This window comes from Centroberyx gerrardi, chromosome 5 (assembly GCF_048128805.1).
Source record: "Centroberyx gerrardi isolate f3 chromosome 5, fCenGer3.hap1.cur.20231027, whole genome shotgun sequence".
In the NCBI taxonomy this organism is placed as follows: Eukaryota; Metazoa; Chordata; class Actinopteri; order Beryciformes; family Berycidae; genus Centroberyx; species Centroberyx gerrardi.
In genome coordinates, this window is record NC_136001.1 from 19,553,417 (window position 1) to 19,576,971 (window position 23,555).

Here is a 23,555-nt window from a genome sequence, read left to right on the forward strand (position 1 = left end):
CAGGGAACTAATAAAAAAAATTATTAATTAACTTATCAAGTAACAGCTGTACACTCCAAGAGATGTTTTCCATTGAAACATTAGGTGACCTCACCTGCTGTCCCACCCTCCTAGCCAACCTGGCAGCTCTCCAAACTACATACACCTCACCACAAAGCCTTTGTTGTCGCAAGACTGGGTGCCCTCTGGCTAGCAGGGACAATGAACTTCAGATGAATATAAAATACAGGCTTAAGTTGCATGGGGTACCACAGAAATTGAGACAGAAGTCTGCTTAAAACCCTCCATTTATATTTTTGCTTCTGCTGGCTCTGCGTTCGCTAGTGTATGTTATTATCAGCTTTCGTGTTGGAAATGTGTGGTTTGTGTGTCTGTTTGACAAGTCAGTGTTGGTGTGTGTTTGCTACATGAACCAATTTGTAGTCAAACTTACCACTTCCCACTGTGTCTGGGCAGGCATGCAGGAGTCACAGTGCACCAGAGACTCAGTTGACTGTGGAAAGGTGTTGGGCACGCTGTAACTGAAACACTGGCCCAGACAAGCTCTGCGAGGGGGGGACAGAAGGGATTATTTCCTTGTGCCTATACAGACATGAGATGTTTGATTCAGGTGCCTGGCCAGAGCTCTGATGCTCTGTACAAATGCCCACGTAAACAAGAGCTGCAGGGAGACGTATCTGAAAGTTGAACTGATTATTGAGTCTGAGGATGCCCAGACTGCCTGCAAGGGGCCCCAGGGCAAGCTCACAGTTACAGGAAGGAGCCTTGTTATGCATGCATGTTAGGTGAATCATAGGCCAACTTGGGATTAAAAATAAAAATCATAACAATGATGAAAATTAGTATTCAGTTAAATCCCTATACCCCCAATACTCTTATAAACTTTTAGAAAAGGCAGTTTCCACCTCTTGCCTCACTGCAGAGTCCACTGCCTTCTTTTTGCCACATGGTATAATAATTTTGTGACACATGATCAGCTGACACTAAAAACCTCACTGGTGAAAGAATAAATAGCACTGTTCCCTCAGTGAGCTTTAGTACATAAGAACAACTAATGAATTTTGACTGTTCTGTACTATTTCAGTCGACTTACAAGTTCAAGGCAACAAGGAAACTTTTGTTTTTAAGTTGAAGTGCCTTAATATTTTTAGCAGTATACTGTCAAGTACCTACTCAGTACCAATGTACAGCTACAGAAGGCAGCCCGGATAGTATACAGATGTGTATGATACATGGGTCTTAGGATATAACTGTACCACTTATTGAAATCTGGACATTGCAGCTTTATTTAGAGTATTTTTGCATAGATAGAGAGATGGAAAGAGCGAGACAGAGAGACCCTTCATCCTGACCTGTTTTGAATAGAGCGAGGCTGACATCCCGTGTGCCCAACTATCTGTGTGATGTTCTTGGCTTCGCACCAAGCGCTCTTGTCAGGGAACAGCGCCAGACGGTTGATGTGCGCAGGCGGTGCCGCTGAATACAGTGCAAACAGTGCGCAGCAAATCACTATTCTCTGCCACATGACTGCACCTAAAGGGCAGAAAAACGTTACATTATGGTTACTTGAGACAAAAACTGCACGCTTAAGATTAGTGACAAACCTCTTGATGACTCACTGATGATTACTGCTATGATATTCAATCACTAAAACGAAATCTGAACTTTGCCTATGCCTGCTGGTGTGGATTGACAACTTCCTGGTGATTATCAACTTGTTACCTAAAGGGCTACCTGTGCACAGACTGTCTGGTTACCGGCTTTAGCTCATTTGAATGCATAAAGACACAATCTTCACGTCCACGTGGTCAAATTAGCTGAACCTCACCGGCTGCAGAGAAACAATATACTGGGTTCATACTGTCCCGGAGAGACAAGAGGGGGAGGGAGAGAAATGTCTGCCCCATACCACCTGACTCCAGTACCATGAGCGTCCTCTGTTTGACTCTCTTCTTTAAAAATGCTTTGACCAGTCACGTCATTTACAACCTACAAAAGCGTTTTCTCCTGCTGCTTATAAAAAGTGGTAGGTGGTGGTCACCCACGTCGTTTAGGCCCTATACTTCACACATTTTTGCAGCACTTTGGCTCCCAGGACGTTAAAGTGGCCTCTAACTCAAATATCAGGACAAAAAGATTCAATAGAGCTGTGTTAGTTCTTCTGTAAAACACAAAACTGAATGATCTGCTACACTGGTGCAGAAGGACTTTAGGCAGGCAGACAAGCTATGACTTTTAGACTGCAAACATAACAGCATAATTTTGAGACTTAAAAACCCTTCCATCTATTCCACTAGCCTATTATAATTGATTAACATGTGATGATCAGGGAATTACTTCAAACACCTTCATCAACCCATAGTGCACGGAACGGAAAATTGGCTGTTTGATTACAGGCCAGGATTTTGTTACAGTCACATTGGTCCAAACAGTTCTGCCAGGCAGCTATAATGTCAAATCTCCAATAAGAGACTGTGAGAGGGAAGAAATAAACTCCGCAGAACTAAAAGACTTTATCCACTGTTCACCCAAGTGTCGAAATCAGCGTGAAGTGGTAACGCGTTACAGTTCACTTTCCTCAGTAACGAATAGGCTCCTGCAACGAATTACTATTTCAATTTCAGTAATGTTAACAAATAACAAGCAAGTCGTTGCCTTTGTTATCCACCGTGTAGGCCTAAATATAAAATTGAAGTTGAATTATCCAAACGCTTCATCCCAGCCTCATAACCTCGATAATCGAGTCGATTTTCATTAGAATTAGCCGTCGTTCTCTCACAGTGAGCTGATTTTAAAAAAATGGCAGAAAAGTTTCTTTCTCCGGTTGTTAGTAGGCTACTCGCAGTGCTTTGATTTATATCGCGCAAAAGAATGACAACAACATGGACACAAACCCTATCTGGTTTTTCCTGATTTTCCACTGGCGAGGTCGCTGAGTTATCCCCCAACTTTTTTAAGGTAAGAGAAGTTGCACCCGTCATTTTTCGGGGTGTAACGGAAAAGTAATAGGAGTAGCGTGATCCCAAGGACCGGGAGTAATTAATAACGTTACTTCTGAAACGAGTAACGAGTAATTCAGTAGCCTACTTTGTGAGTAACGGGACCCAACACTGGTCGTCGTGGTAGGCTACACTTACCCCCGCTCACCAGCCCCGGGCAACAGCCGTTCGCCAGTTGAGCACTGCGCAACGTCCCGCTGACCCTGACCGAAGATTAAACACAGGCTCCTCCGGCAGGATAGAGGAAGAGGATGCGAGGAGTCGTCAAATATCACCGCGGTATAATTACAGGAAAATATGACCACTTTGTGAGCAGCAGCAAGGATAAATCCGAGCGGAGTCTCCCGTAAAACAGTTACATCATCCGGAAAGAAAAGAGCCTGCCCGTCCGATGCAGAAGAAGGATGGGGAGATAGGGGAGGTTATGTGCGCTATCTCATCTCCGAGTCCATCAACTCAGACTGTCCCTCCCCTTTGTTCTCTTTCCGTCCAGTGTTAAATTCCCCTGGAACTTCACTAAAAAACAGTTGAACTCTCACGCGGAGTTTGAAAGCTTCATGTCGGGCAGGGTTTAGGCGCGGCTGAGCCCCAGACAGACAGACAGGGCTCCTGCTGTGCCGTTTTTGGAGGAAAGAAAACGGGGAGGGAAAATTGGTTTGGAAGGTTTCAAATGTTTCCCCGACTTGGAGCGAAAAGAAACCCTCATGCGGATCAGGTTATTGGGCAGAAATGATAACGTGGGCTCTGCGTTGTGCATAAAATAACCACATTACAAAACAGGCCTATATTAACGTCGCAGTTACATCTGGGGTTACTTTATGAATTATTGATACGTTTTCAGGATTTAAAATAGAAAATGCTGTAGCCTACAACTGGAAAACAGATGTGAGTCAATTCCCGTTCTGATCTCTTTGACACATTCTCCCCCATTGGGCATCTAGCGCACCTTTTATTATTAGATTGAGATTATTAGATTGAGATAATATGACAAGCAGGCTACTCTGCCGTATGCTCACGACAATTTATTTAATTAAGATCCTCACTATGTTTCCAGTGAGATCACTGACAGACTCGTAATGAGAGTCATAAGTCAGCAATATTAATGCAATTTTAAAAACGCCCACATATTAGATGGGTCCATTGTGAGAAATTGTATTTAAATCGTAATTTAAACGGGAATACCGATTAATTAAGCTCTGAAATGTGTAATTAAACACTGCGCCATATGCCGCTCCTTAATAATCGATGATATCACACTGACATATTGCTGTATAGACAAATAATTGGAAAAAGTTGATACAGTGACACTTCCCAAGATTAGTTTCTGATTAATGTCAGTCGGCTATATTTTCTGGTTTGAAACTGATAACGTCACTGTAGCAGTGTCAGTGTCAGAGTCATTTGCATGGTAAAGTAACATCAAATAAACACTGTATGAGTTCACAAAGTCAGTCTCCTATACACTGTCAGTGGAGCAGCAACAAGCTGTAAACAGTTATGCAGCTACACACACTGGTTGTCTGGATTCAGTTTTTTTTGTGTGGCAGATTTGTTAACATTCACCATTACTAACTGATCAGTTCTGGGCCTTCAGAAAAACAAATGTGAATTCTTTGACTTTCCTTTTTGATTTTGGTAGTATTCCCCTTTAAGTTATTAGACTGGGTATTATGATTTCATCATGGAGAATTTTTCAGGCAGGCACAGGCACAGCCCATAGGTATAGGCAACCCTATTACACACCCCACTCATGTACCCCCCCCCCCCCCCCCCAACACACACACACACACACACACACCCTCCACTTCATCCTACTAGTGCAACATTGCTCGCAGGTGTTCAGTCTGGCTCCTGTCCATAAGCACCCCTATCAGTGTTATGCGCTTCACTTGCAAACAAATATTTTAATGGACAGGGGAGGAGTGACAAGGCTTAATTTCTGGCAGGGTTACTTTGTGACTGATGCACTGCAGTAGGTGAGTATGTGAGCGTGGAAGACGCAGGCCTTTGTGCACGTGGGAATGCATTTTATTCTATTGTGTGCAAGAATGTATGTGCTTACATTACTGACAAAGGTTGAACTGTTACTGTGTGATGGAGAGGGAAACTTGTGTGAATACGTGCAGGCTGTGCAACCAACAGCAGGTCTGGAAGTGTGCTGAGCTTGAAATGAGTGAGCAGGAGAAAAGAGAAAAGGGGAGAAAAGAGAAAAGGAGAGAGAGAGAGAGAGAGAGAGAGAGAGAGAGAGAGAGAGAGAATGTACCAATATTTTCTTTGATGTGAAAGTGTACAATGTGTGTTATGTTCAGACGTGCACAGTGCAGAACTCACCTGTTAGTAATAAGACTGAGCTCCAGTCCAGAAATGGCATTCCATTGCATTCCACAAATTCTGCTGCACCAGGGGGCTGGACAACGTGTGCACGCTCACACACACACACACACTTACTCTTTAACAGGCCCATGCAACTACACATAAGTGATCAATCAGACTCAAACAATCTTGCCAAACGGATACACAGCCAATGAATACAAAAGACACGCAAGATTTCTCCTAATACAGAGACGTAGGCTTAACCTCTCTGAACCCCCTGTGACGAAAACACTCGCAATCACAGCAAACATTCATGTCCAACACACACACACACACAACTTGAAACTTGCACTACTGAACATGGCGGAGCCTCGTTTGCAGATGTGTTGATGTTTGGTGCTACGCGAGTGAAGACCATACTGGGTCTGGGACAATGCCTGTCTTGACAGAGGAATGGAGTCTACCTGTCCATGGTGTGCTGAAAAACCTAAATCTATAAATAGGAAAAGAAATTGGTTGTTGTTGCCACTTAAATAACCAAGTTCATGCGGTACCAAACTATGGAAATACAGCTTCTTTCTTCTTTGTCGACCTCTCTCTACATAAAACTAGCTTTCTTCTTCTTCCACCAATTGTATTTTTCTTTACTCCATCATTCTGTGCAACACTCCTTTTCTTCCTCCCACTCTCTTACAGCGCTGCAGATGCTGAACCTGGCCCCCATTCCAAAACAGCAGGAGTTCGAGTCTCCCAACTCATTAACACACAAAATTACGTCCCACCCCCAAACCACATTTCATTCTTCACAAACACACACACACACACACACACACACACAGAAAGAGAGTGGGAGGAGAGAAAATATTCCATAATCACTTTATTAAATATACACTGACTGCCCTTTTATATACACACTTAGTATGTCAGATAGTGCCAGGACAGGAATGAGCAGCAAAACAAGGACGGCACAAAACAAGGACAAGCAACTCCTCTGCAAATCCTCATCGTCCTCAGTCCTTCCCTACTGCTCCTGAAAAAGAAAACACACACACACACACAGACACATACAGAATTCATGTATCATGATGTGTTACTGTGTCATAAACCTGTAATAGATGATAAACTTGATTCCGTCTACATGCTCACCTTAACCATGTGGCCGTGAAGCAGGCTGGGTGACCTGAAGTGATGCTGGCAGTTGGAGTATCCCATGCCCAGTCCCAGACCTGAGCCTAACGACACGGGCCATGTGCGTCCTGGGGGAGAAATACATTCAACCCATTCATGGCTTTTTATAGCACTGCTTGAAAAAATAAATACTGACATTTTACCCATTGCCCTCAAGAATAAACACTTACGTTTAAAGAAAAGGACTGAGAACACAATCCCCACACCAAGGCCAGTTACTGCAAAGAGAGAGAAGCGGAGAGAAAGCATGAATGACTTTATTAAATTACACATACAGAATCACATTACATCCAAATGATTCAACCCTGGTGCTATGGTTTAAGTGATCATGTCTGATATGAAACTCCCTGGTGGGCGTAAAAGTAAATCTGCTGCAATGAGGTGAGCAGGGCGCTGCCGTTACCTTCGACGCACGAGTTGTGGTAAACAGCACCCATTTAGCCAGATGGTGTTCATTAGAAATACAGAGAGGTGAGAGAATGAGCAGCAAGAGCGTGAACTTCGAGAAAGGAATAAAACATCAAAAGGGGTGCGAGAGAGGGGGGAGCTCGGCTAGGAGGGGCGATGACAGTGGGAACTGGGCAGAAGCCGGCAGGGGAGACTGCAGGCCAAGTGCTGTACGTACAGGTGAGTGTCGTCTAGATGTGTGGTCGAGCTGAAGGTGAGGTTGACGGCACGAAAGTCACAAAGGCCACGGCAGAGCGTTTGTTTGACAGAGCCAGACACAGAACTGGCGAGACCAGAGCGGGATCTCGAGGAGGAATGTGTTTGTGCGCTTAGCTTCACCTCGCTGCAGGCCACACCACACCCAACTCCAGGCCAGCCAGCACAGAAAACACATAAAAACAGCCATTTGGGCCCCTCTGACTCTTAATTGGATTCAGAGAGCTATGCAGCATGACCGATTTGCCTCAACCAGAACACTCAGACTGCTCTCTATTACACAACCGACAAATGTCAAACATGACCACAAGAACAACAAAAACATCCCACACATCCTCATTATTGGTACAGATCAACAATAAATCTTTCTCCTCTCCCCTTCTTCCATTTCAAGCTAAGATTTACTTGTTAAGTTCAAGATTCCTTTCTGTAATAGCTTTCTTTTGCTCTTCAGCCATTCTCTTTTTCAAGCCTCTTTCCCAGTGATTTTTGCCCTGCAGTCAGAGAGTTGGCAAAATGTGAGGGCAGATCAACATCTCATCTTGGCTCCCTTTCTCTTTGTCTGAACGTCTCCAAGAGGGATGGATTATAACAAAAACATTGGAGCTGAACGAGAATGAAATGTACATGTATAACCCCCGGCATGAAAATACTTAGCAGGTTTTGCCTGCCAGAAATGGAGTCCAGAGCTAGTTAATGCTCAGTTTGAATAAAAGGAAGGACTTTGTCCAACATGTAACTAGATTTGGACAGGGACTCTGTGCAGCACAAGTCCTTGTTTAGGAGAGCATCTGATGCACCTAACGCTCTAGAAGAAAACTGCAACCACTTGCAATTTGGAGTCACTATTGCAATGTTGTATATACTATACATACACATAGTCCGTCAAAAGTTTGGGGACACCTTGCCTTTTTTTCCCCAAGTAATGTTTGATTTTCTCTGTTCTCAGAAAAAATCATCAAAGTTCATCAGTGTTCATCAAGTGTCTTCCTTGGTATGAAGAGTAGGTTTTCCTAAATAATGATTTAGGATTGGTGCACCTCTAGCAAATCTGAAACAACACGCTACATAAAATCCCCTGGTGACCTGAACAACAGTGAAAACAGATAGTTCTGGTCATGGTTAAAGGCGTTGAAAGATACCCAATGAATGCACACTTGTGACTGCATAATAAACTATTAATTTAAATCAATGCCCTGACTGAAAATCACCACTAATGTCGTTACTTAATAATAGATTATTTTTTATTTTTAAACATTTTGTTTAGCTACTGTTCAAGGACTAAATTGCTTGGCAGAAGCAATATATTTATTATTAATTGAAAAAAACATAAAGATTTAAACATTTGTGTTCTTTTTTATTACTATGGTGTGTTACCGCCTCACCTCTGCTTCACATCATGCATAACAACTTAAAACACAGTAAAGCCCAGCCTCTCGTGGCTTAGTGCATAGTTTTGGCTGTGTGGGGTACACGCTACTACACTCAGATTCCCCACCAAAATGCATATTTAGATCATTGATGAACCAAATAAAAACAGCTATTTTGTTAGTTTATGACAATGGTAGCGATGTCAACATTTTCATATTTGGCTGTTTCCAATGACAGCTGACTGTACAACAATAGGAAATTATAATTATCATTTCTTCTTTGTGACATTTTGTGACTTGAAACATTTCTTTGTGAAGCTAACCAAAAAAGAGAGACTTGTAGCAGCGCTGGTCAGTTAGTTACCTCACAACTATATAGATTTTCTGTGTGTATCAATAGAATCACCTGTTACTTAGCAAGGCTATGGAGCATTGCTATGGACTATCCACTGCCTGAAACGTGTGAAAATTGTAGTATTACGTATGTTATTTTAACTAGCATGAGCTAGACCGTTCAAGCACTCTGATGCTGCCTTCAACTCCTATTGGATTTTCTGTATATACTGGGACTGGGAAAGACTGTTCACGTCAACCTTCTGACAAAATCCTGTTCTCCTGCTTTTTCTGATATGAAGTGAACACAACAGAAGACCTGCAGATAGCAAAGCAAACAAGGAAGTGTGTGTGCAATGTTAAAAAAAGCTGCATTGCATAGTAAAGGTCACTGATTGGATAGTCAAAAGAGTAGCATTCCCATTGGCTAGTAGACTCCCTCAGCAAAACAGGGTCAAAATTCGTGCTTGTAACCTCTGTCACATGAACAGATTTAAACTTTTTTTTTACGCAGTTTGCTACTCTGAATCTTTTATTACACATTCACAAAACTGTATCTGTTTGGTACAAATTCTACACATTTACAAATTAGTTTTGTTTGCTTAAATCTTTTTTACACAGTCACTCATTCAAATACATGTTCACAAATGGTGATATAGAACTGCAAGTCTCAAATTATTTTCAAAAATCATTTCACAAGTTCAGAATCTTTTTTACAAGCTCAAAATCTTTTTGACCCTTTATTGAGCCCATACAAATGGACTATTACAACTTAAATGTTGTGATAGTTGTTCGATTACAACTATTTAAGAACATCTAACATGCAGTGTGAGTGTTACTGTGATGAAAGGACATGTTTTAATCACTTCTTTGAGATTGCATTGCAGCGCTTCCACCGACCTGGAGGTTCATAAAGCTCTGCAGTGACGTAATTGACAACATTTTTAACACAATCAATCGTCATGGTGCAAAAACTAGGAAAATAAGGCCTGGGTTGAAAATAATCAGAGTTATCCTTCAAGGTTGTATTGCAGCCCCTGCTGAAATACTGTCACAGTCACCCAACCACTGACTTTGTTTACATAATGTGTTCAATCTGAAGTGTATGTCTAAGCTTTTCATTCAAGGAATGACAGTATGTGACATTTTATACATTTCTAAAGGTTAATATACACTAGACCTGTATACTGAGTTATGATGAGTAGGGGAATTTAGGGAATTAGGGAATTTCAACAAGTTTCATTTTCCAGTGACAAAGTCACCTTCAAAAACATTCAAACATATTCAAATATAGATTGTCAGTTACATTTCACGTTATTCATTTACAGGAAGATACACGCATGATCGCAACGTTACAGGACTCAAACATGGAAGTATTACATTATGTCAACAGGATGCTGGGTCACACATGGCCATGGGTGATGCACTAGCTTTATCAAAACACAAACCCATAATGCGCCAACACTATGTGGTCTGTTATTTCATTGGGAATTTTTCTCACCATCAAACAAAAACATGTAGCTTTACCCATTTAATTTAAGAGTTTGCGCCCACTTGACCTCCCCAGTAAACTGTCCCAGGATGGCTTAGCAAGAGCGGAGAGGAGCTCGGCTCCTCAGCTCCAGCTCAGACCTGGAGCCGAGCTTGTTTACCGCGTATAATATAAAGCAAACATATATAAAGCAAGACGAATTCATGAATATATCGTGTAAGCGAGATTATGACCTGTTTTCACGGCGGTGTCAGCAAGACAGCGGTCCCATTTCCGTCCATATTCATCTGCCATGTTTTCAGCTGTCAGGAAGCGCTACTGAATATCGCGAGATGTACACTAGATCACGTGACCCCCCTCCTCCTCCTCCCACTTAGGCAAATAGTGCAGGTTGGCTTGCACCCACAGTTTGTGGTTTGCACTCCTCTGCATTCGTGTATTTCTATTCGATTTGTGTTCAGTCCCTAAGAATTTGAATTAATTAGTGAGCATCATTCCTTGGTACCTCACTCACTTATCTGACAAATTACCCAATTATACCCAAAATACAGCTATGGGTATGTTGCCCAGGGATTCTACATTGCATCAAATCTCCTCGTCTAGAAAGCGGCCTGAAACACTGATCCCACTATTTTAATGAAAGCTGTTGGCCCGTGCAATTTAGAAGTCGCCGTTGTCAGTAATTTTTTGTTTTTATTGCAAAACATATAGTGCAAACGCACAAAGGTGATACTCAACAAAAATCAAGCACCTATATGCGAAGAACCAGAGGTAGGGGATGCAAATAACATAATATCTGCACATTCACAAAAATATATGAAATAAAGTTCACTGTCTTAATAGCTTTCTTATTGTTGGAAGAAGATATTGTTTTAATATATTATTTGGTACTGTTCTCAAAAACAATAAATAAAGGCTTTGAGTTGGTGAATTTGGTTTTATGGATGTTAAATTTTGCTAAAATAATGTTTAGGTTTATACTATAATATTCACTGATTCATTGATTATCAATAACAAACCTATTCAAGTGTCTCCAAGATGTATTGGTATGGGTACAGTGCCAGAATAAGTGGCACAATTTACACTGCCGTCGTTGGTGTTGATACTTTGTTGTTTTTTTCTTTTTATTAATAGTGAAGACATTGTTGATTATTTAACCATCATCATAGATAATGTTGTTTCCTGTACATTTTTCCCCGGCATCCTCCCATTTATAAAGCAAGATGCTTAAGGGGAAAAAAACTGATTATAGCAGGCCTGGGAACTTCTTTGCTCCATCAGCGCATCCCTCTATCGCCCTCTCTGACTGCCTCTGCCTCGTATCCACTGCACCACTCCTCTCTTTCCATACTTGGCAATGCCTTACTTGCTTCTTTGCCATTGGCTGCTGCGGAGAAAGACCAGAGTGACCCGGATGTGCAACCGCCGCTTGTTTTCCCCAGCCTCCTTCCTGTACCCCGGTTGAGGAAGTGAATTCGCTGACAGGGTTGGGTTCTGTGAGGGAGGCGAAAAAGAAACATCTCATATTCGGTGGGGACGAAAAAACAACAATAGCCGAGAGGAGCGATTTCTAAAAGCACAGTAAAGCTAAAGTGTAAAGTCATCGGTGAAATCATACTCCCCCCCCACTGAGATCGCCACAGACCGCCGCAGACATGGTAAGGGCCGCGGGCTGGACAGACGGGGATCGGGTAGGGTTTTGGTGGGGCTGTTTGCTAGTGCTAACTAAGCGTTATTGGCTAGCTGTGCTAAGCTAGGCTAACGTTAGCTGCCCTTTATAGGAAGTGCTGGGAGGTAACTTGAGAGTAGCAGGGGATCCGAGTATATTAATCACCGTTGCATCTACACAGTTTGCAAAACTACCACCAGGGATATAAATGAGTTAGCTTCATAAAGAGTAGCGTCTAGCAAGTGCATCTCCCAGCTAGTTGGCTAGCTGGCTAGTTAGCTATCCAGCTACTGTCAGCTTGATGCTCCGTGGGCTGCAGCATAAAGTTAGCACAGGATGTTTTGGATTTGAAACAAGTTCGTGAATACCATAAGAGAGTAGCCCCAACACACACACGCACACTGCCCACCAGCCGTGCACACTACACGCACACGCGGTTAAAATAGACAAGCGCCGGGTTGCCTGTCGCTATAATAAGACTGCTTGCTCCTCCTATTCCTAACCATGACGAGCGGTTACCGTCTTCTTCAAAGTTTTTCCTGTCTTGCGAGTTTGGTCATGCCTTTTGACCATAGTTTACCAAGGAGTTGTTAAGCTCTGTCACTTGCTATAGACCATACCAGCAATAACACTCACTGATTTGTTATTTTCTGACCCTTCTCGTATCTCTTAAGCTCATATGACAGCTGTATCATTGTGACTGCTTATTTATTTATGCATGTCAAAAAGCATTGTTTGACTTGTACTGTTCTTGCATGATGGAACATCATCTTGTGCATTAACACTGTTTATACTAAGTATTACTGGTAGTACTTAGTAGTGCTGTTTGGTTCTTCCATATGGTCTAAATTGTCTGATGCATGTGTTGGGAAGACCAGGTGGTTTTCCTCCCCAGTCGCCCCCTCTCCTCCTCAGCCTCACCTCATCCATCCTGTTGGCCCAGCCTAAGCACTCTCCCTTGACCCCAGGGGTTGTTGGTCTGAGCTAGTGTTTACATGGAGACAGGAGCGTTGGTAAACACAGCGTCAAGGAGCGCAGGTGCCTGATGGAACAGATTGATTCATCAGCTGAGAAAGATTTTAAGACAGTCGAAAAGCAACTTGGAGGAGAGGAAAAGGCATGGGAGACATGGTCAAGAAACTTCTGTTATGTTCAGGGTCACCCTTAAGAAAAAATGTTTATGGAAAGAAGGGTCTGTCTTTTTTTACATGTTATTCTTCATTGACCAGCTAGCGGCTGCACATACTTAGTTAGGTCTATGTACTTGAATGCAGTGACTTCATAGATAAGACGTGGCCAAGGGTTTTGCAGGGAAACTGACTTTTAAATGGCAGGTCTATGGTAGAGGCATAACATGCAAATTTTGTGGCAGTGCAGAAAATATTCTAAGAATTACGTGCAGTTGTTGATAATTTCCTCATTGATACATGCAATTTTAAATAATTTCCAATGCAAATAAAGCCTCTTTTCCCAAAGGATTTGCAATGTTAAACTGTACTTTGTATTCAGCTTTTTTGACTGCCGTTGGTCATGGCTGTACATTTCTGTTTGTCCATTATGGCACATGAAAGGTGATCTGCAAATATGTTACTATAGGCTGGTAAAACTAAAAGTTAACACTGTGGTTAAAACACGCAAAAGATTTAAAATCCTGTAACATCCTGTAATTACTACAGTCATGATGAAATATGTTTAGATTGTTATTCCCTTTGAGAAGACCTAGGCCCAAGGTAATGCGAGTTTGATGGTACTATTTGATAACGACTAGAATAAAATGTTTTTAGACTAGCTGTTTAGTTGCTAGGATTAGTTGGAAAACATATTTTGACCCTCTCTAGTGTTACACACTCCTACATCTTCCTGCACATTTCTCAGGGGTTTCATGTTGTGGCTGGCCTGTCCTGCCCTGCACACTGATATCCTGCTGCTCACTGCATATTTAAGTGAGATAAACCCCTGGGGGAAGGCTCTGCTATGCGGCCTTGTCTGTTCCGCTTCTTCCCAGGCTTTCATTATGAATAAGAATTTGTTTTTAACGGACTTCCCTTGTTAAAGAAAAGTTAAACGTATTGCGTTCCACAAAACTGCTGTACAACCAAGATTGTCTCAGTAAAAGGGCAGACATTTTTTTTGTGAAGAATTTGAACATTATACAGTAACTTGAATTCCGCAAAAGTTGCAAGGCTAAGCCCACTTCACAAACAGTAGTTTATTGGGAAGTTGACCATGGTGTGACATCCGCATCAAGTATAATAAAACTAGCCTGAATACTAGTCTCAGCAAACAAGTCAAATATTACTGCAACCAGAAAATGAATCTGCTTAATTTAGTGACTTGCTGTAACGTAGACACTGAAGTGTTTTTAGGGGTTGCTGGTGTTGTAGGCTGTAATGACATTACTTAATGGCCTAACTACTGGGGGCCCGTTCAGAACTTCATCTCCAATAGCATTTTTTTGCTTTGCAAAATAGGCCTAGTCATACAACAAATCATGAGTGCTGTTCAGTCCAGTGACCTGGAAATGTTGTCTGTAATCTCAAGGTTCATGCAGAGATTGCTTGTCAGGGTGTGAATGTTTCCTTCACAGCCACCAGGCTGACTCCTCTCGTACCCTCATACAGAATGTAGCAGGCCTTCAATACCCTTACAGTGTTGTGGTGAAAAGTTTGGTTTGCTCCCTCCACTGTCACAAAACCCCAAATGGTCAGCTGTCAATATTTCAACATAGTAATTTATTGTAGTGTTGTATTGTTGTGTATATTCTTTAAAAAGAAAAAGAAATTAGGGTCTGTGATATTACATGTCAAATGTATTTGAATGAAATGGCCTGCTTTCTAAAATCAATAAAAATAGCCTATATATAGGTAGATTTGTCAATAATGGTCTTTTATCTCTTCTACACACATGTGTAAGGCAATTAATTTTGAACAATTTAAATCAAACACTTGGTGCTCCAGAGTGGAAAAAAAGTCATTGGGAGCAATTCTCTGAAGGCAATTAGAATCTACTCAAATGTTAATGAATTTCATAATTAGGATGAAAAAGTAATACTGTTATCCTGGCAGCATAATTGTAGCAGGCTCTGTTGCCTTTCTACTGCTACTGTAGTGAGAAACGCAGTGCAGAATATTTCATTTTTGGGGAACTTTGGAGAAAAAGTGTTTATGTGACAGCAAAGGATATCACAGTCTTAATTTGCTTTTGAGTGGATTGTAAATACAGTATTTCTCATTTCTTTTTCTTTATAAGCGTCAAATGCATTTTAGTCATATTTTACTTCATATGTTGCTTTATATCATTCAGTGCAGCTGGTTATTGTCTTGGGTACAACCAGTTTGTTTACATGTCAGATACAATCATGTTTTTGTAATGTCAGAACATTACATTTATTATTAATTTGAGTTTATTTTCATTTTGTAATAATTTGTCAAAATAAGAATGTTGTATAAAGTGTGGATGAATTTTTTGGCAAATGATTTGGCAAAACATTCCTAAACAGTGATAAATGTACTCCACATTTTTTGGAAGTAAATTCATTGATTAATATTTAGACCCACTTGCCCCGTTAAACACACACACAAAAAAAGAGCTTTACCATGTCATTTAGATTGACAAGAAGGCAGCTTGTTTGTAAAGCTTTGACCTGATGTGTGTAATTATATTCTTTGACAGGTTAGTGTAATGACTGTGTGATCTGTGTGTCTTTCAGAATGACCAGCAGCTAGACTGTGCCCTGGACCTGATGAGGCGCCTGCCTCCCCAGCAGATTGAGAAGAACCTCAGCGACCTCATCGACCTGGTGAGTTCCTGTCCTGTGGTATCTTATCAACTTCTCTTACGCACAAAACACACACGACCACATCAGGGTATGTGTTAACCTCCAAATGGAATGTGAATAAACTGCTGTTATGTTTATTGTAAAATAGCCAAGCATTTCCATGGTAGGGCCTCGTAGGGCTGCCAACCCTCTCAGGTTGGAATCAGCCTCAGTTTGCCAAGTCGGAGGAGTGAGAGAGTTTTGACAAGATGAAAAAGTGAGGGGATGAAATATTAAAGCCGTGGTAGGTAAGTTTGAAGGAAACCAGGAAGACTAACACACTTAGCCCCCTCTCTCCCCTCCCTCCACTACCCACCGAGCCAATAGCAAGCGGCGTGCAGTTGACTGACAACTGGGTGCGAAGCTCTCCCGCTCCAGAGTTTACCTCAACTGGTCCGATGTTCACCCAACATGGGGAATTGGGGATTACTCTTGCTGAATTCAAGCAAAATGTCAACTTGTAAAACCAGCCTTTAACACAAGCCTTAATTGGAATTGTGCTAATGTGTTGTGGATCGGTTTCTGTTGTCTCAAAACTCCTAAACCGTCGTGTGCAAGCATTGTCATGTTGCCTGGTTTGTGTCCTGAGAGTCGTCTTCGACAGATCTAAAGTAGGCTCAGCAGTATCAGAAGGGAGTGTGTGTGTGTGTGTTGGGGGTGGGGGTGTTATGTGTCTGTAGTTTTGTTGGTGTGTAACTGTTAGTTTGTTTTTCTGTATTATGTAAGTGCGACTATTAGAAAGGTCTTGGTAACTTAAGCTATTTTTAGCATGTTCTGTTGCACTGTGTATTATTTTTGTGCATAGTGTGGGACTCGCAGGCATTTTTGCAGACTTCCCTGTGCTCACATAGCAACACTCAAAACAACTTGCATTGTTGCCTGTAAAATGGCCTTCATTTGGTTCTTTCCTTTTTAGTTTGCTGCACGGGGAAATTAATTGCATGCTTGGAAACTGTTAGATCTGTGCTGTACATTTTAACAGTGTAGTTCTGACTGAGTCTGACAAATTAAGCTGAATCAGACACAAATCAAATCACACTTTGACCAGTGTTTGCACGGCACCTTGTTTCATGGGTATATCCGTTCTTCCCGCCAGACCCCCACCTGTTCACCTTCCTCTTTCTTCACCTTTAACCTCTCTCTTGGGCATCAGCGTTTGCCTCGCCCACTTTATTGTGTCCGGTTGTTAGTGATTATTAACGCAGCTGTCAATCACCGTGACTGCCAGGCACTTGTTGGCTCTGCCGCCTCTGCTCATACTGTCCTGAGTGCTCCGAATCACCTGAGTTCACCTCCTTAGCCTTTCTATTCTGTCTCTCCCACATCTCCCTCCTGTCTCCACCTCCCTGGTCTCCATTTTCTCCTTTTTCTTCCCTGCCACACTCTCCCTACCAGCTTTTGTCTCCCCCCTCCCTGTCTCACCCAGTCGAAGTTGCCAGGTGTGGGGGACTGTGTCAGGGGAACAGGGCCTCCTTTGTGTCTGTGTTCTGATGGAGGGGGATATAGAGGAGGGGTCCATGTCAGTCTGTGAGAAGTAATTTGTACCCCCTTATCCTCTAAATATTATGTTACCCATTGATACCCCCCCCCCACTCTACCATTTCCCCAAACCATCTCTGCTTATCGAGTGGAGTTGGAATGTGAGGGAAAGAAAAGAGCTTATAGCCATTTTCTACCTAAAATGAGTCAAGGATATCAAATGCCGTCTGCTTCTCTTGAACAGTGATCTCTCTACAGTCTCGCCCATTTTTCTTTTGCAAAGAGTTGGCGTCTGTTACTGGCAGACTGAATTGACAAAGACAACTTTTTAGTTTACTTGTTCACGTCTCAATACGTGTGAAACACATTTAATTGGGTGTTTGAGAATAGGAGCTTAGATGTGCTAGAAACTGTTGCAGAATGTTTTTTGGGAGGCTGAGACAAAGCAGCTGTCTTGACGTGACTGTGCATTAGAAAACATTGTCCTAATGCAGCGAGCTCTTTCTCTCTCTGTCTCTGTCCAGGTGCCCAGTCTGTGTGAGGACCTCCTCTCCTCTGTGGACCAGCCTCTGAAGATCGCCCGGGACAAGGTGGTGGGGAAAGACTACCTGCTCTGTGATTACAACCGAGACGGCGACTCCTACAGGTTCATTCCATAACTACACAACTACACATTAATTGCATTACTATCAGCTAATCTCTGATGGGAATATGGGCCACACACAGTGTCTGAAATTAACTTTTTGGCTCACCTGCCAAGGGCTGGCAAACTAAATCAAATTACCTGCCAAGAATAGAAATATAGAAACATGTCTCTTTGTCATTCAGTGCAACAGAAGTCAAAATTACACAAGAACATTTTGAAGCATATTGACACACACACTGTTGAAGTTAGGAGGCTTAATCCTCAAGTAATGTTAGGCTAGTGAACCATCCAGACAGTGCAGAAACTGTTGGAAAGGTTTGCAGAAATTTAGTCGCTACTGCTTTATGTAAAGCCAGTGCAGCAGGCAGCCAATCAGGAGCCTGTTTGATACACAGCCATTGTTTTGCTTTGATGTGTTTGGCTCACTGTCAGACAGCGTGTACGGTGGTCAGCAGGGACAAAGACTGTATATAACCGAGGAAGTTAAATCTTAATGTCTCAAAAAAGTTACAGACCAGTGTGGCAAGTGACCTGTACTGATTTATCCACCATAGACAAAGTTTACCGGCCTTTGGCACTTGGCAGGTTTTAATTTCAGACCCTTGCCACATATAAACTACAGCTGAACCTTTAGTTGGATACAAATTCACACTGTGGATTGTTACTTGTGTTAATCATTCTATTGTGCCCTTTAATTCATCAGATCCCCATGGAGTAATAAGTATGAACCTCCCATCGATGACGGTGCAATGCCTTCAGCCCGCCTGAGGAAACTTGAGGTGGAAGCCAACAATGCCTTCGACCAGTACAGAGACCTGTGAGTACAACACACCACTAGATCTCATGAAGTCTAGATCTCGCACAAGTCTTTTGTATGAGCTTGAGAAAAAAATGGTCAATATCACTGTCATGTGACTCCTGATATCTGCGGTTGCCAGGTACTTTGAGGGTGGTGTGTCCTCTGTGTACCTTTGGGACTTGGATCATGGCTTCGCCGGGGTTATCCTCATCAAGAAGGCCGGGGATGGATCCAAGAAGATCAAAGGGTGCTGGGACTCCATCCATGTGGTAGAGGTGCAGGTGAGAATCCAGTCCATATGAAATAGTTTGACATTTGACCCCACCTTTGCCTGGTTTATTCTAAGAAAAACTTTTTTGGAGTGGTATCTCACTGCTCGGTGTGTCTGTTCTGCGATCAGGAGAAGTCTAGCGGACGCACCGCTCACTACAAACTCACCTCCACTGTGATGCTGTGGCTCCAGACAACCAAGACTGGCTCTGGTACCATGAACTTGGGTGGCAGCCTTACAAGACAGGTAAGTGTGTGTGTTTGTTGAAGTGAGTGAAAAACCAACAGACTCACCCAGCTATGGCTTATTCGTCCATTCATTTCCTCCTTCTCCTTTTCTCACAGATGGAAAAAGATGAGACAGTCGGAGAGTCCTCACCACACATCGCCAACATCGGCCGCCTTGTGGAAGTGAGTAGAACTACCAATATCCTGTTTGTTGAACCACTTTTTTGAATGCCTACAGCAAGCAGTGATGTATTCTGTTCAGCTGCAATGAAGTCACTGCGGTGTATTATAATGTTCTCAAGAACAGGTTTCCTACGCACCATCTTGTTGATAGTTTCTAGGGCTTATGTACACTCACATTCATTTCACATACTGCAACATTTGTTATGAAGAAGTTATGACCTATTTGCCAATCATATCGGCCAGCCACCACCATGCATCATATTCAACAATCAAATTTCATTTCAAACATTTCAAATCTAGACAAGAAAGGAAGGTCTGGAAAAGGTATGCAGTTTACAAATGAAAAATCTTGCTAAGAATTGTACTAAAATTCAAGAATGTCTCTTTCCTTGCCCCAGGATATGGAGAACAAGATTCGCTCCACACTGAATGAAATCTACTTTGGGAAGACCAAGGACATTGTCAACGGCCTAAGGTAATACCATACAGATGGTTCGGATGGCTTGGATCAGCTGCTCTCCGTTTACAGCACTGCCAGTCAGCAGAGTCTGCACGAGCTCAGTTCTAGTTTTACCTCTCTTACTATTACTTTTATTTCATCCTGCATTACCCGTGTCTCTCCATCTGTTGACCTGTTTATCTTAGATATTTTCTTACTTCTTTTTACTTATTTCTCTTCTGATATTTTATTCGTATTTGCACCTTCCATTGCTGCCCTTCTTTTTTTTCTTCATTTTTTTCTGCATACACGTCATTTATTCCTCCTTTCCCAATCCCTCTGTTCGTCCTCTCCTTCTCTCATCCCTACCCTCTGTCATTGCCTATTCTTCCCTCGACTCCCCTGCTATTCTTATCAATTTCCTTTCCCCTCTCCTCCCCTGCTGCCTCTCCTCTGTGCTCCAGATCTATTGACTCTTTGCCTGATAACCAAAAGTACCGGCAGCTCCAGAAGGAGCTGTCGCAGGTCCTCACCCAGCGCCAGATCTTCATTGACTAGGGTCAGAGGTACAACCTGGCATGGGAGGTGTATGTGTGAGTGTGTGTGTCAGTGCTTGTGAGTGGAGTTAAACTCATTACTCATAACGTTTTACATACGCTCCCCTCTATCGTTCGTCCTCCTCACCTGTATTCTACCTGCTCAGATGCCACTCTTCACTCTAAGGGGGAAACGGACTGAGAAGAAACCTGAAACCTGAAAACTCAAAATATGTTCAGGTTCAGTTTTTTTCCCGAAGCATCATTTAATGCAAAAGTTAGAATTTAAATAGACCATTTAATCAATGTCTGTCTATGTTCAGTGTTCTTCACACTGCAAGATATTGTCATTTTTACAGATTTTCGGGGCCTTCATACAAGCTTAAGAGGTCTCACTAATTGTAAGCTGATAAACCAAAGACAGTCCCGCCAACTGCATTTTACAAGGAAAAAAAGGCCAAAACATAAATGGAAAATATCGTCTGTTAAAAAAAAAGCCGAGAAAATTGACCTTGTTCCGTTGGATGTCTTCTAGAGATTTGCTGTGGCTGAGAAATTTCAAGCCTATTAATAATCTCACACTATTATATGGTCAGGCAAAAATAGGAACAGACTGTTGGATACCCAGCTTCAATCCCACTTTTCATCCACTTTTTCTTTAATTATACAAGTACAAATGTGGATACCCTTGTGGATTTGGTACCTTTTTTAACATAATTTTCCATTATATGGACAATGACAAAAATCAACAGACTTGGTTAGTAGTGGAGTTACCTGAAGTGCATGTCAGATTTCAGGCTCATGTGGTGTGAAGTTCGTATCAGTCCAGGCCACAGTCCACTGAAAAGGATTCAAAAGAAACATTTCCAATGTTAAAAATGTCTTCCTGACTTGAATTCAATTATGGCCACCCATTCCTCACTCTGCCTGTACAACACGTGTGTGTGCACAGTGTGTGTGTACAGTGTGTGCGTGCGCGTGTTTATATGCTGTGTGAACACGCTCGCATGCTCCCTAGCGTGTCTGAGAGATTGAGCAACTGTGTGTGCATGTTGTGCAGGTTTTGTTTACCGTTTAGTCTGTTAGCGTCTCATAAACAAATCTCTGTGTGAGGGAATGTTACCCTTATAAGCCAATGGTAGATCAAGGAAGAGGATATTACTCAACCGCATGTCAAATAACTATAAAAATTAGATAAATTTGCCTGACATTAACGTCACAAGTGTGGTGTGTGTATATACATGTATAATAAACTAGATTTTCAATGAGTGTAACCGTTTTCTCTCCACAGTGAAGGAGAGTTGGACTGTGATGTTTGCATAACTAACATTTTTGAAGGAACTAATTGCTTTTCCCTCGGATCTACAGACTTTCTCTGGAAACACTTTCCACTCTAGTCCGCTGTATTCACGTTTGATGCCGCACACACTGACTGCCTTTCTCTCTCTCTCTTTGTCTTTGCCACGCAGGAGTGTTCAGACTCTGGCTGACAAGTCGAAGCAGGAGGCTCTGAAGAACGACCTGATGGAGGCACTCAAACGCAAACAGCAAAGCTAGAGATGCTATTGTTCTTTTTTTTTTCTGTCTCTCTGTCTGTTTCTCTCACTCTCTCCGCCTCATTTCTGCCATCTTTTCTCTGTTTCTTTACGTCTCTCCCTCCATGCCTGTTTCCGTGCTGCACTCTTGTTCATTTGTGGAAAACAAAAAAGGAGAAAATGCTTAGCTTTTTATTTGTTTTTTTTGTTTTGTTTTTGTTTTTGTCATGCATTGTTTTGATGCATCTCATCCGCCATGAAGCCATTCACTCACGCTCCCTCTGTCTCTCTCTTTCACCCCCCCCCCCCCCTCTCTCTCGTGCTATGAATATAATGATAGTATTACGACGGTTAATGATAATCTTACAGTGTGAGGGTAATTTTAATAATAATAATCCCTGATGCTCTCACAGCTGATGTGTCCTCGGCCAGTTTGAAATGAACGACATTGGCCCTGCTCTCGCGTAAGACTGGGGAACGGGGGCGGACACGGACCGTACTGTAGGTGGGGTAGGCTTGGCAGGGCTATCAGATAGTCACCATGTACATCACATTTATTTCTTGCACCTATTTTGTCACACATGTCTAAGCCACCCCCTGATATATCTGTAGAAACATGTAACTGTCAATGTAACTGTCATTCTTCTTCTGGGTGATGTAACGGCGAGGATGAGAGAGGACGGCCCCGGGTTTGTGTCGTGAGGATCACTCGATGGTTTACTCTTCATTCCACTCTGTCCACATGCATGTGAGCCTGTGGGAGCATGGGGCTGCAGTCAGTGGAAATGTAGACTTACAAAACATGGGGATGGACTGTTATATTCACTGTGTATACCCACGTCTTCAACCCCCCCCCCCCCCCCCCCTCCCTCCCTCCCTCCCTCCCTCTTTACACTGTGTATAACATGACAATTTGCCTCCCCTCTGTTTGGCTATTCAACTCTATCTCTCCTCACCTCTGTCTTTGTTGGGGGTCACAGTTTGTCTTTGCGTCTCAATGGAAACCTTTGACGGGTTTCCATTTCGGAGGGGAATCTTTTGTTGTATTTTGTTTTGTTTTTATTTTGTAAAGCTTATGATTCATATTGTATTAGAGCCTCCAGCAACAATAAAAACAGTAAAAAGCTACGGTTGTTCCTCTTGTTATCTACTCCACATTTATTATTAATGTTCTGTGTTTTCTTTAAAAGGATAGCCAACTAAAATATGCAATTTCTCCTTAAAATGGCGATTTTCATCATCCTGGGGTGTGAATAACATCACTAAACAGACACTGTCATTTCTACGCTGAGGGAAGCCTATCTGATGAATTTTGCTGATCCCAGAAACAGTTTTTTGTGGGCCACAATAAAAAAAAAAAATTAAAAAAAAGACTTTCACAGTAACAAGTGGGGTGATCCTATCAAAATGTGACCTTTCAGATACAAGCTGCCAAATGCTGGGTTTGAATAGGCATGTCAGTCAACTCGGGCCGCGCCCACAAAGCTATTGGCAAGGGTAAAGCCCACACAGGCCCTCCAAATTGTATCACAGTAGAAAATGCCCCAAAACAAGTTTCATTTTACTACAGTTACTGAATATTGAGAATGCTGGCAT

At 42.3% G+C, this 23,555-nt stretch overlaps 3 protein-coding genes across 3 annotated transcripts in view; 1 reads left to right on the top strand and 2 right to left on the bottom strand.

Moving 5' to 3' along the window:
• nbl1 (NBL1, DAN family BMP antagonist) overlaps positions 1-3,590 on the bottom strand; it is a 4,778-nt gene extending 1,188 nt beyond the window's left edge. The window contains exons 1-3 of the mRNA XM_071925893.2: positions 3,138-3,590; positions 1,353-1,533; positions 434-545 (exon numbers count right to left, since the gene is read on the bottom strand). Coding sequence (XP_071781994.1) covers positions 434-545; positions 1,353-1,525 — 285 coding nt within the window. The 5' untranslated portion in view covers positions 1,526-1,533; positions 3,138-3,590. The remainder of the gene's footprint in view (positions 1-433; positions 546-1,352; positions 1,534-3,137) is intronic.
• A 2,584-nt stretch (positions 3,591-6,174) lies between these two features.
• Positions 6,175-10,671, bottom strand: LOC139932189 (MICOS complex subunit Mic10-like). Its single transcript, XM_071925894.2, has 4 exons — positions 10,592-10,671; positions 6,671-6,718; positions 6,459-6,568; positions 6,175-6,342 (listed from the first exon to the last, which is right to left on the bottom strand). The coding sequence occupies exons 1-4, from the start codon at positions 10,650-10,652 to the stop codon at positions 6,334-6,336; spliced, it is 228 nt and encodes a 75-aa protein (XP_071781995.1). The 5' UTR covers positions 10,653-10,671; the 3' UTR covers positions 6,175-6,333.
• Positions 10,672-11,816: 1,145 nt separating this feature from the next.
• Positions 11,817-23,087, top strand: capzb (capping actin protein of muscle Z-line subunit beta). The gene is made up of 9 exons (XM_071925848.2): positions 11,817-12,016; positions 15,737-15,826; positions 17,848-17,969; positions 18,673-18,786; positions 18,908-19,049; positions 19,169-19,285; positions 19,384-19,449; positions 19,848-19,924; positions 21,894-23,087. The coding sequence occupies exons 1-9, from the start codon at positions 12,014-12,016 to the stop codon at positions 21,979-21,981; spliced, it is 819 nt and encodes a 272-aa protein (XP_071781949.1). The 5' UTR covers positions 11,817-12,013; the 3' UTR covers positions 21,982-23,087.
• Positions 23,088-23,555: the final 468 nt, after the last annotated feature.